Here is a 16,341-nt window from a genome sequence, read left to right as displayed (position 1 = left end):
ATGTTCTTCTCTAATCTTCCTACCTGGTACTTCTGTGCCTTCCTCACTTTCACCTAACTGTTTCTACAACCTTGTGAAATTAATTATGATTACACATATTCAAAATTACTCTCTTGTACCAGTCCTATCACCCTCTCCTCCAATCTGTAAGTTTCTATGTATATGGGAGGGAGATAAAAAACAATCCAGGTGGGTGGAGGAACAATAAACACAGAGACCTATCTATGTATCTATCTATCAAAGTTGTTCTAGACATCTAAGATGTTCTACTCATTACATCCAATTCCAGTGAGTGGATGGGTGTGTTTATTCTTCTATCTGTATGAGTTGAACAGCAGCTATAACATGCAATAAGGAGTTTTTGTATTTCAAATAGAGATAACTATCAAGTGGAAGAATTGCCATTTAAAAATTAAATAAAAATGCTTTTAATTCTTTCAGTAATCTTTAGTGTGGAACCAACTCAAATGCCTTATCAAACCACAAATAGATCACATTCACACTGAGCTATATGTCTATGGACTAGATTGCATTTAAAATACCACTTTAAGCACTACAGAGAACATAAGTGGTTATGGTGCTTGGATTGCCCTGGCACCATCCCAGGATAAGTATTCAAGCTGTCTGCGAATGGTTTGACAGCTTAACAAGGGTCTACCGGTCGCGGCCTTCTTTAGAACTAGAAGTTCCTGCAAGGAGTTCCTATTAGTGCCACTGAGCTAAGCATAGCACTACAGGGCTGAATCATTGTCTGAAGTTTCATCCCATGGATATTGCACACGCAGCGCAAATACATTTTCAGGTAGGGTAAGCAAATCCTATATCACATGAACCATAGGTTAACTCCTGTGCATAGAATAAGTGAGCAGACATTTTACTGTAGCAACGTTTCAGCTCAACAATAGAGACTTTATCAAACATAACATTACAAAACACCACATACATATTTATAGCTAAAGAAACAATTAAGACATAATTGAAAACCATCTAAACAATCAGTGTTACAGTACAATATAGCACAGCTGATATGCCATGAGAGAGGGATGAACAGCAGCATCTGATGTAATCATGTCACTTCCTGCTGTCTATAGAAAGACCAGATACAACAAAAAACTATTTAAAAGAAAAATATGATGATCCACCTTCATTAAAGTGCACTGATCATGCCGGCGAATGATAAAATAATGGATTTCTCTCCCACTTGTCAACCGGTTCTTGAATTGATTGGCATTGAGTGCAGAGGGCACCTCTGACAAGTGGCCCTTTTGCTTTCCACCCATAGGAGCTACAGCACAAGCGAAGTGGTTGCAATGGTAACTCCCTAAGGAGCTTTGCTAGGGAGTATAGGAACAGAGTGGTTGAAGTCACTCTGTTCAGACGCCAGCATGCTGGCAACAAAAACAGTGTCGGCATCATGGAGGAGGTTTGCCCTACCTGGGGAAGAGTTCCCAAGCAGAGCAAATACGTGAACACTGTGGGAGGAGCGAGGTGTATAACTTCTGATCTTAGGGCGTTGCTATCATTAACTTTATTAAATTGTTGTGGCATCCATTCACATGCATTTTCATTATTACTACTATCTATCCTGGAGAGAACAACATATATAAAATGCCTTCCTTTCCCTCATCCTCATGTACTAACACACCGTTTGCAATTTCAATGAACTAACACTTTCTTATAATTGTATTTACTTTTTTTTTTTTTTTTTTTATTACTTATAACTGTATACCTGTTGAAGTGTACTTTTCTAATATTTGTTTAAAGACATTACACTTATCCCCCATGTTTTTTCCTAGAAAAGATCTTCTTCCAGTCAAGGAGCTGTATTGAAACTGGCTTTTTTTTTTTTTAATTTAGAGTACTCCATAAGTATCTGCTTTCTGAATTGGTTGCAAACTACACCATATAATGGTAACTGATTCCCAAGTGCTCCTTTTTACTTAAATGTTTGACAAAAGGTGAACAGTATACGTGATTACAAGATCCACACCAGCATTCCATTCTAGTTGACATTTCTGGTAATTAAGGGCCTGAACATGTCATTTCACAGGTTTAGAAACCTGATTCTTCTACTTGAACAACTAGTCACTCCATCCCAGTCACTGTCTAAGTTGTTGATTAAAATCTTACCTTGATATGCAGCTTTTTCAGGTGTTCTAACAGCTGAATTGTTTTCCCATTAGCAATATTTGCATTTCTACAAATAAGGCATTGCTCTTTCTTTAAAAACAAATAAATGGTAACATAAAGATTGTTCTTGTTAGTCCTAAGGTGTTTTTTTTTGGGGGGGGGGGAGAAGGAATTGAGAATTTACAAATGCAATTTGTATTTTTGGTATCTTCTCGTTGAGCACGTATCAAAATTGTTAAGTAGACAGAAAATGTGCCCATCATGTCATGTTTAAATGTGCCTGATCCTTTACTGCTGCCCAGATATATTTCTTCACGAAGGTTTAACAGTAAAAATAGGTGATTTTGGACTGGCTACAGTGAAGTCCCGATGGAGCGGTTCCCAGCAGGTGGAGCAGCTGACCGGATCAATCCTCTGGATGGTGAGAAAATAACAAATGTTTTCAGCTCTTTACACTCTTCTGGCAATGGTGTATTCTACTTAATAGTTCAAACAGGTGTAACAGAATTGAGATAAATATGATTACAGTCATACTGTACCAGGTATGGTCAAAAAACTACCAAACAAATTTGTCACTCTTACTGAATTGCCCCGTGTGAAAAAATGGAAGGTCAAAGATCAGGTAATGCGGGGAACCACCAATAGTGAGATCATTATAAACCCCGTAAAAGATGTGCAATGTATAGGTTAACGAGGTAGCAGATCAGAGCCAAGTGAGCACATTCATTGTCATGCCATTTAATTCTACTTTATTCTGAACAGGAAGTTCAGAGAGTCAACGACTGGATGAGTTTGGATTCCAATATTGTTGAATGAGTTAGGCAGTGGCTAAATGACAGGCAACAGAGGGTTGTAGTCAACTGAGTATATTAGAAGCAAGGTCTAGTTACCAGTGGGGTACCTCAGGGATCTGTACTTGGACCCACTCTTTAATATTGTTATTAGTGATATTGCATGGTCTTGATGGTAAGGTATGTCTTTTTGCTGATGATACTAAAATTTGCAACAGGGTTGATGTGTCAGGAGGGATAAGCCAAATGGAAAATGAAAATAGAAAAATTGTCAGAGCTGTGGCAACTGACATTTAATGTGGATAAGTGCAAGATAATGCACCTTGGACGTACAGGGAGTGCAGAATTATTAGGCAAGTTGTATTTTTGAGGATTAATTTTATTATTGAACAACAACCATGTTCTCAATGAACCCAAAAACTCATTAATATCAAAGCTGAATATTTTTGGAAGTAGTTTTTAGTTTGTTTTTAGTTATCGCTATTTTAGGGGGATATCTGTGTGTGCAGGTGACTATTACTGTGCATAATTATTAGGCAACTTAACAAAAAACAAATATATACCCATTTCAATTATTTATTTTTACCAGTGAAACCAATATAACATCTCAACATTCACAAATATACATTTCTGACATTCAAAAACATAACAAAAACGGGGGCGGAGCCTAACTGCCGAGGAGAGCGGCCGCAAAAAACGGAGCTCCAGACAAAACACGACGGAAAACGGCTTAAAATTTACCAAACTTAACCACTGACCCTCCAAAAGGCTGCAGTGATCCCCCCTAAAGCAAGATGGGAAAGAAAAACAAAAAACCGGGGCCGGCAAAACCTACCTCTGGGCTGACAATCGGAGATATGTGGAGGCAAGCACGAGGCCCGACAGAGCCCAATATGGCGGCCCTCCACGGCGGCTGCTCTGATTTTTCTGATGATCTATCGGGAGACGCAGAGGACGACTACCCACCAGCTCCAGCTATGCCACAGAGGGCCAGACCCCAAGGGACAAGCACCGACGCTGAATTAGTGACCACAGGGGTACTGAAATCCCTCCTGGCAGAACTTCAAAAAAACATACTAACTGATGTACATGCCCTCAGGGGAGAAATACAAGGCCTGACAAGCCGCATCACCACGCTGGAGACGTCCTCACAGAATCACCAGCAGAACCTGTCATCCTTACAAAAGGCAGTACAGGACCTACAGGGGCAGAACCGGCTCTTTGAACGCCGGCTTGCGGCACAAGAAGACATCGGAAGAAGGCAAAACCTGAAAGTCAGAGGGCTCCCAGACGAAATAACGGAGTCAGAGCTGCCGAAGGTTATTCGGCGCATGATAGCAGCCATATTGCCTCATGGACAGCCTGAAACCATCACCCCCGCGGACATATTTCGGATCCCTAAACCCTCCAGGGCACCACCTTCAGCCACAAAAGACACCATAGTCAAGTTCCGCACTTGGAGAGACAAATCAGTGATCCTCATGGCCCTACGGGGCAAAACCCCGCTACAGTTTGACAACAGGGGTCTGACCTTCTTTGCCGACCTGTCTAACGGCACCTTGGCCTGGCGTAGGTCGCTTCGACCACTCACCTCCCTGCTCCACCCAAACGGAATCAGCTACAAATGGCAGAACCCCAGGACTCTTAGTATACAACAGGGAAACGACTCCCACTTGATCCACGACATCCAGGACGCACCGGACCTTCTGCGGACTTTGGGCATCCCACAAGACTCCCTCACACAAGAAGAACCTCCTCACCCGAATACATCCGATCATAATTGGGACCTGACAAAAATCAACACGTTCATCCCGAGAGGCTCAACCCCTGTGTCCTACGCTGCGGTCACTACCTGAAATTCGTGACACACCGAGGACTGTATGCTCCTTAGAAACCGCTGGAATGACACCCCAGCAGACACCCCGGAGACACCTACTAGAAACCTCGATTTCTCCCTGGACTTGTAATGTATTTACCTGTTTTCCTGAATGGCGCCCCCCACCCCAGGGCACAGCGGGACCTTGACCCTCCCAGACCCCACGGGACCCACAGACAGATCCACTCCCACACGAAGGGCCATATAATAGCCTCACTACCCCCCTATCACCTACCGATGGGGACCTGCCATACCTCACTCACGCACACCCACGTCACCACCGACCAGACATGGACGAGCTCCCTTCAAAGTCCTGCCGGTAGCCACGAAACATACACACTGCCACACACCACGCCACACCTGACCACACACTCACACTAGATCACCCGACTTGCTCACCTCAACATACCTCCAGACACTGGCTTACCCCGCAGTAATAGGTCACTGACCAAGAGAGGACGGGACACACACACCCAATGTCCAGGCTGATGTTAGCTAGGATAGATACGGTCCCCCCTCACGCACCCTCTAGATTTACACAATGTACGGCACAGCATTTACCCCAGAGCGAACCATGACAGACCCCCGCGATAGTGGGTGGAATTACACGATACTGTTCCCTAACCTCCCATGCTGACTAACACAATGCAACAAAATCGCTTATACACTGATTGAGATATGCGACTGACTTGCCTACTCTCATACACAGTCAGGAAGCCTCACCATGCAGTCTATTTTCTGTTAAGAGTTTTATATATGTGTACATGTGTTTGTAATGTGGTTACCTAAATATCGTTTTGAGCAATGCGCGGGATGAGTGGTACCCCATATCAGACCTGCCCTAGCCTCACCCAACGTAATACCCAGCCTAGCAGGTATGGTGGGTGCCCTTAAACCGCACAATCTCTCACAAACCTAGCATAACCGCAAGCGGTAACCACTGAGGTACTCTACTGTTTTAAATGAAAGGACCGAAATCAGCAACTTGTGGGTAGCTTAAACTGTACAAAGCACACAGGGTGCCACGCAACTTGAGAAGCGCTCACAATAATCCCTAGTGTGCCGCCACTCTGTTGTTACTACCTGGTCGCTACTAGTAGTCCAGATCCTATCTCAACTTTTTAGTTTCCGCAATTTCACTATGTTTAGAAAGTACCTCTGAGTTTTATGTGACCGGGATGAATCTACTGGCTGGTGGCCACTGATACGGTGACACGGGCCCTGTTTATACCCTTAATAACCCGCAAATGTAATGTATACCACCAGGTACCTCCCCGGGCTTCCCTTAATTGTCATGCCCAATTAGACGCAATTTCACTAGCCCGACGGCAGGTAACTGGTACAAACGTTGATAGAAATATGAACCAATTTAACTGTGCTGTTGGAACTTGATGGGCACATATTTTTAACCGCACCCGTTTACCATGTAATATGCTCCTGCACGGCTACCGCAGGTTTGGGATTATCCCACTATACTCCCGCCCTTACATATGGCGACTACGAGCTGCGCAGCTCCAAGTAAACCACCCTCCTGAAGCCTTGTTTTCTGATTCGGAAATGGTAATGGGGCCAATGGAAAAACCCTGACCACATAATAATGCGGCATCAGTGATAGAGGTCGGCCCGCTCACATATACCAATGACCGTTTTAGCTGTTACGTTTCATGCTATATACCTGTCTCCCCTCAATGGTAAACCTTATGAAAGCTACTCACATCGACGAATCATCTGGAAGTACCATAATTTGTTATAAGAGTTCAACAATTTAAACATTTAAAATTGTGCATGCATGTCTGATACACCCCAATGTTATACTTGTTGCAAAATGGCCTGAGGATTGCCGTCGGGGTACCTCAGGTCTATGTTATACTTTTCCTTCCTTGCAATGCACTACAAAATAAATAAAGAATTAAAAAAAAAAAAAAACATAACAAAAACAAATCAGTGACCAATATAGCCACCTTTCTTTGCAAGGACACTCAAAAGCCTACCATCCATGGATTCTGTCAGTGTTTTGATCTGTTCACCACCAACATTGCGTGCAGCAGCAACCACAGCCTTCCAGACACTGTTCAGAGAGGTGTACTGTTTTCCCTCCTTGTAAATCTCACATTTGATGATGGACCACAGGTTCTCAATGGGGTTCAGATCAGGTGAACAAGGAGGCCATGTCATTAGATTTTCTTCTTTTATACCCTTTCTTGCCAGCCACGCTGTGGAGTACTTGGACGCGTGTGATGGAGCATTGTACTGCATGAAAATCATGTTTTTCTTGAAGGATGCAGACTTCTTCCTGTACCACTGCTTGAAGAAGGTGTCTTCCAGAAACTGGGAGTTGAGCTTGACTCCATCCTCAACCCGAAAAGGCCCCACAAGCTCATCTTTGATGATACCAGCCCAAACCAGTACTCCACCTCCACTTTGCTGGCGTCTGAGTCGGACTGGAGCTCTCTGCCCTTTACCAATCCATCCATCTGGCCCATCAAGACTCACTCTCATTTCATCAGTCCATAAAACCTTAGAAAAATCAGTCTTGAGATAGTCTTTCTTGGCCCAGTCTTGACGTTTCAGCTTGTGTGTCTTGTTCAGTGGTGGTCGTCTTTCAGCCTTTCTTACCTTGGCCATGTCTCTGAGTATTGCACACCTTGTGCTTTCGGGCACTCCAGTGATGTTGCAGCTCTGAAATATGGCCAAACTGGTGGCAAGTGGCATCTTGGCAGCTGCACGCTTGACTTTTCTCAGTTCATGGGCAGTTATTTTGCGCCTTGGTTTCTCCACACGCTTCTTGCGACCCTGTTGACTATTTTGAATGAAACGCTTGATTGTTCGATGATCACGCTTCAGAAGCTTTGCAATTTTAAGAGTGCTGCATCCCTCTGCAAGATATCTCACTATTTTTGACTTTTCTGAGCCTGTCAAGTCCTTCTTTTGACCCATTTTGCCAAAGGAAAGGAAGTTGCCTAATAATTATGCACACCTGATATAGGGTGTTGATGTCATTAGACCACACCCCTTCTCATTACAGAGATGCACATCACCTAATATGCTTAATTGGTAGTAGGCTTTCGAGCCTATACAGCTTGGAGTAAGACAACATGCATAAAGAGGATGATGTGGTCAAAATACTCATTTGCCTAATAATTCTGCACACAGTGTATAAACCCATGGGCAGAGTATAGGATATTTGATACCCTACTAACCTCAACATCTGAGGAAAGGGATTTAGGAGTAATTATTTCCAAAGACTTAAAGGTAGGAAGACAATGCAATAGAGCAGCTGGAAATGCTAGCAGAATGCTTAGTTGTATAGGGAGAGGTATTAGCAGTAGAAAGAGGGAAGTGCTCATGCCATTGTACAGAACACTGGTGAGACCTCACTTGGAGTATTGTACGCAGTACTGGAGACCGTATCTTCAGAAGGATATTGATACTTTAGAGAGAGTTCAGAGAAGGGCTACTAAACTGGTTCATGAATTGCAGGATAAAACTTACCAGGAAAGGTTAAAGGAACTTAACATGTATAGCTTGGAGGAAAGACGAAACATTTAAATACATAAAGGGAATCAACACAGTAAATGAGGAGACTATATTTAAAAGAAGGAGAACAACCACAACAAGAGGACATAGTCTTAAATTAGTAAGGTTTAAAATAATTTCAGGAAGTATTACCTTACTGGGAAGGTAGTGGATGTCTTCCAGCTGAAGTGGTAGAGGTTAACACAGTGAGGGAGTTTAAAGGGACACTCCAGGCAATAAGTATCTTGCAGGGTTAACTCCTCCTCTAGTGGCTGTCTACTAGACAGCCACTAGAGGTCACTTCCGTGTCTATAGCACAGAAAATTCACACGCTGTGTGAGGACCTCCAGCGTCGCTCAATTCCCCATAGGAAAGCATTGAAAAGCATTTTCAATGCTTTCCTATGGAGAGCTCTAATTGCGTCTCCTCAGCCGGTGGGCGGGATCAGTCTCCCCCTGCCGGCTGACGTGATGAAGGGGAGGAGCGGCGGTGACCCGAAACCACCGCCGAGGGACATTGGCGGGGGTCTCAGGTAAGTCACTGAAGGGGTTTTCACCCCTTCAGCAACCTGGGATGGGTGGTGGGAGGGAGAGGGGACCTGCAGTGCCAGGAAAACGGATTGTTTTCCTGGCACTGGAGAGTCCCTTTAAGCATGCGTGGGATAGGCATCCTAGACATAAGATAAGACCAGGGACTAATTAAAAGTATTTTGAAATATTGGGCAGATTAGATGGGCCGAATGGTTCTTATCTGCCGTCACATTCTATGTTTCTATATAGAATAGTGTGAGAGGAGACAGCCCCTTTGGGAGCCATTAGCACTTTTTGAGTTTTAAACTAAATTTCAAACTGTAAGTAAATCTGGTTTTCAAAGGAAGTTCTTCATAGGAGCATGTCCCAGGGCTGATATTTCTCCTACTTAATTGAATATATTTTTACAACATATGCCAGATAAATTGAATGTAATGCACAGTGTACTTAATATTTTATTTGCAATTTATCTGCATTTCATACCTCCCAACTGTCCCTATTCTGAGCCCAAATCACTTCATCCCTCTTATCTATCCTAATTTCCCTCTTTTCTTGGAGCTAAATGTTTTTTGGTGTGTTACATTTTAGTAAAACAATTATGAAGAACCTAAAATGTCTGAGAACAGCCACGCTCCTGACCACACCCCCATTCACACCCCTGAATTTAAATGTCCCTCATTATCTATTTGAAATGTTGGGTGGTATGGCATATTCTTACTGGAATGTGTTGGCTGTGCAACTGTCAGTTAATGTTCATTTTTAAAATGGACCTGAGAATCTGTTTTGTAAATGAAGAATTTCTATAAATTCTAGTGTGCTCTGAGCTGTGTTAAACTTCCATAGCAATAGAAGACTGGGAAACATAATTATTGTGACTGTGCATTGAATGAACTTTATGTAGACATCATTATCAATTGATTCAATGTCCTGTTTACACGTTTTGCAGGCTCCAGAAGTGATTCGAATGCAGGACAACAATCCATTCAGTTTCCAGTCGGATGTTTATTCTTATGGCGTTGTGATGTATGAGCTGATGACCGGGGAACTGCCGTATTCTCACATAAGTGATAGAGACCAGGTAAGTTATGTATTTCCTGCTATCATTTGAGAACATCGTCATCAGTTGTAGAGAGAAAAAAAAATTTTTTCCTTTGCATGTCTAAGCCCCTGCAGTGGAGGTGGTTGGATGCATGCTGTGAATTGTGGGTTATTGTTGGACAAATTTCAATAGCCATATTTGCAGTTTTTACATCTATGCTGACTGTATTGGCATATATCCTATAACTCAAATGAAGTAGTAACATTTTATTAGCTTCTATAAATCTTGTAAAATATAAAATGGTTCTATGGCATCCATGTATGACCGGGCCACTTTACTGAAGCCCAGTTAGTCATGTGTCAAGACGAGTGCGGTTGATCTGCATTATAAGTGTTCATGTTTTACCCTTTAAGGACAACAGTCCCTGTCCAAGCTCTGGACCAAAACAAAATCTAGAATTGGAATTTGTTCCACCATATTTGAATGTTTTTCCTTTAAGTGCTCTCATAAATATTATATAATGTTTTTTAAATCACAGAAAAGACTTTTGTTTAATATCCTATTTTTATGCCTAACAAAACATTAATGAAACTGGTAAAAATATGAAAAAAAGAAAAAATTATTTTTAAATTTTTTTCTTTTAAAGAACTAAAGAAAAATAATTCAAAATAGATTCCTCTAATCAGTCCTGATTGTTTAATACCTCATATGTTTAGGAAATTCAATTACTTTTTTCTCAGTTAATTTTAGCCCTTTACCACCTACCGCCCCACCCCAACCTAATGTTATGCCAACCCGAACACTATGTGTACACTAACACGTACAATATACCTACAATAACCTTACCCTTAACTCTAGACAATCCCTAATCTTAAACCAGCATTAACCCTAACCCTACAGATGACACTAACTCTAACCCTACCCCCACCACCAACCCTAAGGAAAACCTCTAATATTAATTCTGATATTAGAAAATGGTTTTCCCAGTTCACAGTAGATTGTGGTTTGTGACCACCATCTGCTGGCTGTTTTCATAATTACACTCAATGTAATTATAAATATATAGCCTGATTGCAGCCAATTACACAGTGATCGGTGCTGGCAGCTGACCGAGGATTTTAACCCTGTTCACACCCTAAATGCATTCAAGACCATTCTAGTTAGGATGTATTGACATGTCCTAATGTTCTTAAAGTGTTAATCTGTTTTTATGTTCTTGGTGAACTGTTCCTGCTTTAATTTTCCTCCATCACTATCTTTGTTTTCTTTGTGTATAGATAATTTTTCTGGTTGGCAGAGGGTGTGTAGGGCCAGATCTAAGCAAGCTGTATAAAAGTTGTCCCAAAGCAATGAAAAGGTTGGTAGCTGATTGCTTGAAGAAATTAAGGGATGACCGACCTCTATTCCCACAAGTAAGTTACAAACTTGCCTTATTAACAGTCTCATTAACAGTTGATAGCTGCTCCCCCAACTCCATCAAGGGTTAACCTTGGTCAATTCCATATCCTCATACACTGTAGGTTTGAGCAGGGCCTTTATCACCTCTTTTCTCTGTTTAAAATTCTGAATGTGTAATTTTGTCAAATATCACCATTCTTTTGTGAAATGCTGAGAGACTTGGGGAACCAAATCAAGAACTGTGGAGTGTCTGAACCTGTCAAATCCAACTCCAAGTCTGCCCAGCACCTCACTCCCATGGGGGAATGTCAGACATGCATTCAGGCCAGTAGCATTGTAGTATATTTGAAGGGAGGGATGGCTCCAGGCCACTGTCGGACCTTGGAAGAAACAGGAGATGTCTAGCAACCCTGGTGCACTTTCCACCAAAGATGAAAGAACCTGTAGTAGAGTGTAGGAATTTTAATTCAGTGTTTGATACTGGAAGGACCCGAAGGAAAAAAAAGCAGCCTAACGAGGAGGATCATTTTAACAGAATAGTTACACCATATTGAAGGATTGCATATCTCCCCAGATCCTCACACAACCTTCGAAACAATGGGGGATAATTGGTCTCATATAGTGTAGTGTGATCCACTGTTAGCTTTATACCCAGGTACTTTAGCAAGTCGGAGGAGATTTTTAAGCAAAATCCCAAAATAGGCTAGAAAGCTCCACTGGGGAAAGCAAAAGGGGTGTGGCCTAACAGAGGGTTCCGACTGGAGGAGCAGCTCCAGGGAAAGCACAAACAAAACCGAGGGGTGAGGACACTCCTTTTGTCTACCAGTGGGAAGGAATGAAGTGAAATGCCTGTAATGAGAACTTGTGCCTTGTGGTGTGAATAAAGGTCTCCTACCACACAAAGGAATAGAGTCAACAAGTCTCCCAATAAGCAAAAGAGATACCATCTCTCCACTCTACTAGACACCTTCTCTGCATTCAGGGAAAGGAAAGAGGAGGAATCCTCCTGTTCGTTGCTACCGAGAGGAGAGCAACACCGCACTTATTGTACGCTTGGTGTTCAGGCACCCATTGTACAGTGCTACGGAATCTGATGGCACTATATAAATAATAAAATAATAATACAACCAACCTGACCAGGGTGGACTAGATTGGGAAGGAGAGATCGGAGATGCCTGATGAGGAGAAGATCCTTAGATCAGAATTAATAAGAGAAATGGGACGACAGCTGGCAGTCGGCAAGGGATCATAATCACTATGGGAATCATAATTATGTTAGCTAGGTTAGAGGCTGGAGCAGGGCTGAGCCCACTCCAAACTTATTAAATAATGCACCCAAACTTGAGACTAGGGTCTCCCTGAATGTATTGTAATATACCAGGGCTTCCCAAACTTTTATGGACCGAGACCCACTTTTCAAAATGGTAATTTTTCGAGACCCACTTGCTTTTAATGCATATTTTAAAAAGTGTTAAACACCATGTCAATCAGCTTCAGAGGCATACAATCAGCACACCATGGCAATAAGCTTTAGAGGCATACAATTGGCACACCATGACAATTACTTTTAGAGAAATAAAATTGGCACACCATGACAATTACTTTTAGAGAAATAAAATTGGCACACCATGACAATTACTTTTAGAGAAATAAAATTGGCACACCATGACAATTACTTTTAGAGAAAATAAATTGGCACACCATGACAATTACTTTTAGAGAAATAAAATTGGCACACCATGGCAAACCGCTTTAGAGGCATACAATTGGCAAACTATAGCAATCTGCTTTAGATGCATACAATTGGCACACCTTGGAATCCGCTTTAGATGCATACAATTGGCACACCGTGGAAATCTGCTTTAGATGCATACAATTGGCACACCGTGGAAATCTGCTTTAGATGCATACAATTGGCACACCGTGGAAATCCGCTTTAGATGCATACAATTGGCACACCGTGGAAATCCGCTTTAGATGCATACAATTGGCACACCGTGGAAATCCACTTTAGGTGCATACAATTGGCACACCGTGGAAATCCGCTTTAGATGCATACAATTGGCACACCGTAGAAATCCGCTTTAGATGCATACAATTGGCGCACCGTGGCAATCAGCTTTACAGGCATACAATTGGAACATTATGGCAGCTTTAGATGCATACAATTGGCACACTATAGCAATCCGCTTAAGATGCATACAATTGGCACACCGTGGCAATCCGTTTTAGAGGCACAAAATTGGCACACCATGGCAATCCGCTTTAGATGCATACAATTGGCATACCATGGCAATCAGCTTTAGAAGCTTTTTTGTGTGTAGTGTTGGTGTTTGACTGAAGGGGTGTTTGTAGAACATTTGGGTGTTTTAATGCAGGGGTGTGTTTGTATGTAATATTTGTGTTTGATTGCAGTGTGTGTGTGTGTGTGTGTAGTGAATGCAGTGTGTGTATATTGTGTTTATAAAATATACATATACACAATGTGTGTTTGAATGTAAGCATATTTTTTGTATGGAGTATGTGTGCAGTGTATATACACACACGGACACAGCGATACACACAATGACACCTAGTTTCCCCCACACAGATACAGACACTCATATACACAGATACACACAGATACACAAATACACACACACACACTGACACAAAAGGACACGCAGAGACGGGAGTGTGTGTACTGGTAACAGTGTGGGGGGCAGTGTGAGGGCAGGGTGAGAAAGGGTCACAGTGGGCGGGCAGGGAGAGAAAGGGTTACAGTGGGCGGGCAGGGGGAGAAAGGGTTACAGTGGGCGGGCAGGGGGAGAAAGGGTTACAGTGGGCGGGCAGGGGGAGAAAGGGTTACAGTGGGCAGGTAGGGGGAGAAAGGGTTACAGTGTGGGGGGGCAGGGGGAGAAAGGGTTTCAGTGTGGGGGGGCAGGGGGAGAAAGGGTTTCAGTGTGGGGGGGCAGGGGGAGAAAGGGTTTCAGTGTGGGGGGGCAGGGGGAAAAAAGGTGACAGTGGTGGGGCAGGGGGAGAATTTACAGTGTGGGGAGAGGGGCAGGGAGAGAAGGGGTTACAGTGTGGGGAGAGAAGGGGTTACAGTGGGGGGGTAGGCAGAGAAGGGGTTACAGGAAGGGGCAGGGCAAGAAGAGGTGCGGTTTTCTCTTATTTATTTTCAAGAACATTCTTCTCTTTTCATTACTTCAGTTACTTCTTTTTTTTTCCCACTTTTAAATTATTGAGTTTCTTAATGTGGCTCTAACTAGTGTCCTCCCCTGTTGCTGTATTGATTAAAGCCACAGATAATTGTTCCAGTAGGTCAAACTTTTATTTCCTGAATTATCTATACTTTGTTTACCCATGCTTTGCTGTGGCATATGTGAATAATTCCCAAATCATGAGGAAAATGGGGGCGGGGGGGTATTGTTTCATGAAATTGTCGTCTAAATTTCCTATAATCTTGTCTCATGGAAGTTTTATGAAACAAACCAATATAACTACACACTCTTATCTCTTACTTCTAAACCATCTACCAAAATAACATTTGGATAACATTAGCAACGCATCATATTACACTAAGGGACTGGGTCAAAAAAATATTGCCCGTCTTCTATATCCTTGGATAGTAGATATTTTTGTAGACTTTAGACTTCAGTACAGGTTACTATCAACTTTTTTTTTGGTATTGGTAATGTGTACTGTGCTGCAAATCGAAGGATGTCATTAACCATTTCTGTTTTCTTTTGTTTTAAAGATCCTTTCCTCCATTGAGCTGTTACAACACTCGTTACCTAAAATCAATAGAAGTGCATCAGAACCTTCGCTGCACCGCGCCACACACACAGAAGACATTAATTCGTGTACAGTCACATCGCCAAGATTGTTTTGAAAGACTTGCTGCAGCGCTTGCATGTTAACTAGTTCTCACAAGTTTTGAAATAAGCTGAACTGCTTTCTCCTCAAAAAGGACTCAAATTATCACTTTGATATTATTCTTAAGGAAACGCTGCTATTGTTGCATTTCTGAGGTCACAATATAAATGTACATCTTTTGTAGTTTTTTTTTTTATTATTATTATTATGGTATTAGGAATGTACACCATTTTTTTCTTACAGTGTGTGTCATGTTAATGCCATGTCATTTTTAGCTGGGCACATTTTAACTTTGCATTGCAGCCAAATTGTAAGGAGATATATATATATATATATATATATATATATATATATATATATATATATATATATATATATATATATATATATATATATATATATAGATATATATAGATATATATAGATATATATAGATATATATATATATATATATATAGATATATATATATATATATATATAGATATATATATATATAGATATATATATATATATATATATATATATAGATATATATATAGATATGTGTGTGTGTGTTTTAATTTTGGGAATGTGCCATATACAAGTATGGTGGTTGCAGCGAGAGTTCATACAACAAGCATTGTGGGAGTGCCAAGATGAACTTGTAACTTGCAGTATGAAGTATCAAGTATATAGCTTAACCTATACATGTGCTAGACATTTGTGCTGAGCTATGTATAGACTGAATTATGTAACTTGATTTGAAGCATATTTTGTGGATGACCGTCCACTTTAATAGACGATTTTGCACAGATCTATAATGCTGGAGGAGACAGTGAAAGATTTAATCCAGTTAGGTTTGTACACAGAAATATGGCTCAATGTACATTTAAAAAAGTGCATTGCTTTTGGTACTTTAATATGTTAAATGTCTCCACTGAGGAAGCTCAAAAAATGCTTATCCCCAGCTCCTTCACATAGCAGTCACTCTTCGTCTGTAGATATACTTCTTTGTTTGTAATCAGAAAATCTGCACTATATAAGGGAGCCTGTGTGCAGTCCTTGTTTTGGGCTTTAATTTAATTTTTTGTTTGTTTTTGAGGAAATGCATTTATGTTCGTATAGTTTTAATAATGTTTGTTAAATTAAATGTTTTATTTCACATTTGTTGTGTAATTAAAACTTGAGAGGACCGGTCACAGAACCTCTTCTTACATCATCTT

The 16,341-nt window shown here is 41.4% G+C and overlaps 1 protein-coding gene across 3 annotated transcripts in view; it reads left to right on the top strand.

Moving 5' to 3' along the window:
* Positions 1 to 15,460, top strand: part of RAF1 (Raf-1 proto-oncogene, serine/threonine kinase) — a 113,590-nt gene extending 98,130 nt beyond the window's left edge. For all 3 annotated transcript variants that reach the window (XM_063426941.1, XM_063426939.1, XM_063426940.1), the window contains 4 exons: positions 2,433 to 2,551; positions 9,790 to 9,921; positions 11,160 to 11,294; positions 15,020 to 15,460. In XM_063426941.1, coding sequence (XP_063283011.1) covers positions 2,433 to 2,551; positions 9,790 to 9,921; positions 11,160 to 11,294; positions 15,020 to 15,154 — 521 coding nt within the window. In that variant the 3' untranslated portion in view covers positions 15,155 to 15,460. The remainder of the gene's footprint in view (positions 1 to 2,432; positions 2,552 to 9,789; positions 9,922 to 11,159; positions 11,295 to 15,019) is intronic.
* The last annotated feature ends 881 nt before the right edge of the window (positions 15,461 to 16,341 follow it).

Source organism: Pelobates fuscus, chromosome 7 (genome assembly GCF_036172605.1).
Source record: "Pelobates fuscus isolate aPelFus1 chromosome 7, aPelFus1.pri, whole genome shotgun sequence".
In the NCBI taxonomy this organism is placed as follows: Eukaryota; Metazoa; Chordata; class Amphibia; order Anura; family Pelobatidae; genus Pelobates; species Pelobates fuscus.
Note: the sequence above shows the minus strand (reverse complement) of the source record. Positions and strands in the feature narration are given on the sequence as shown.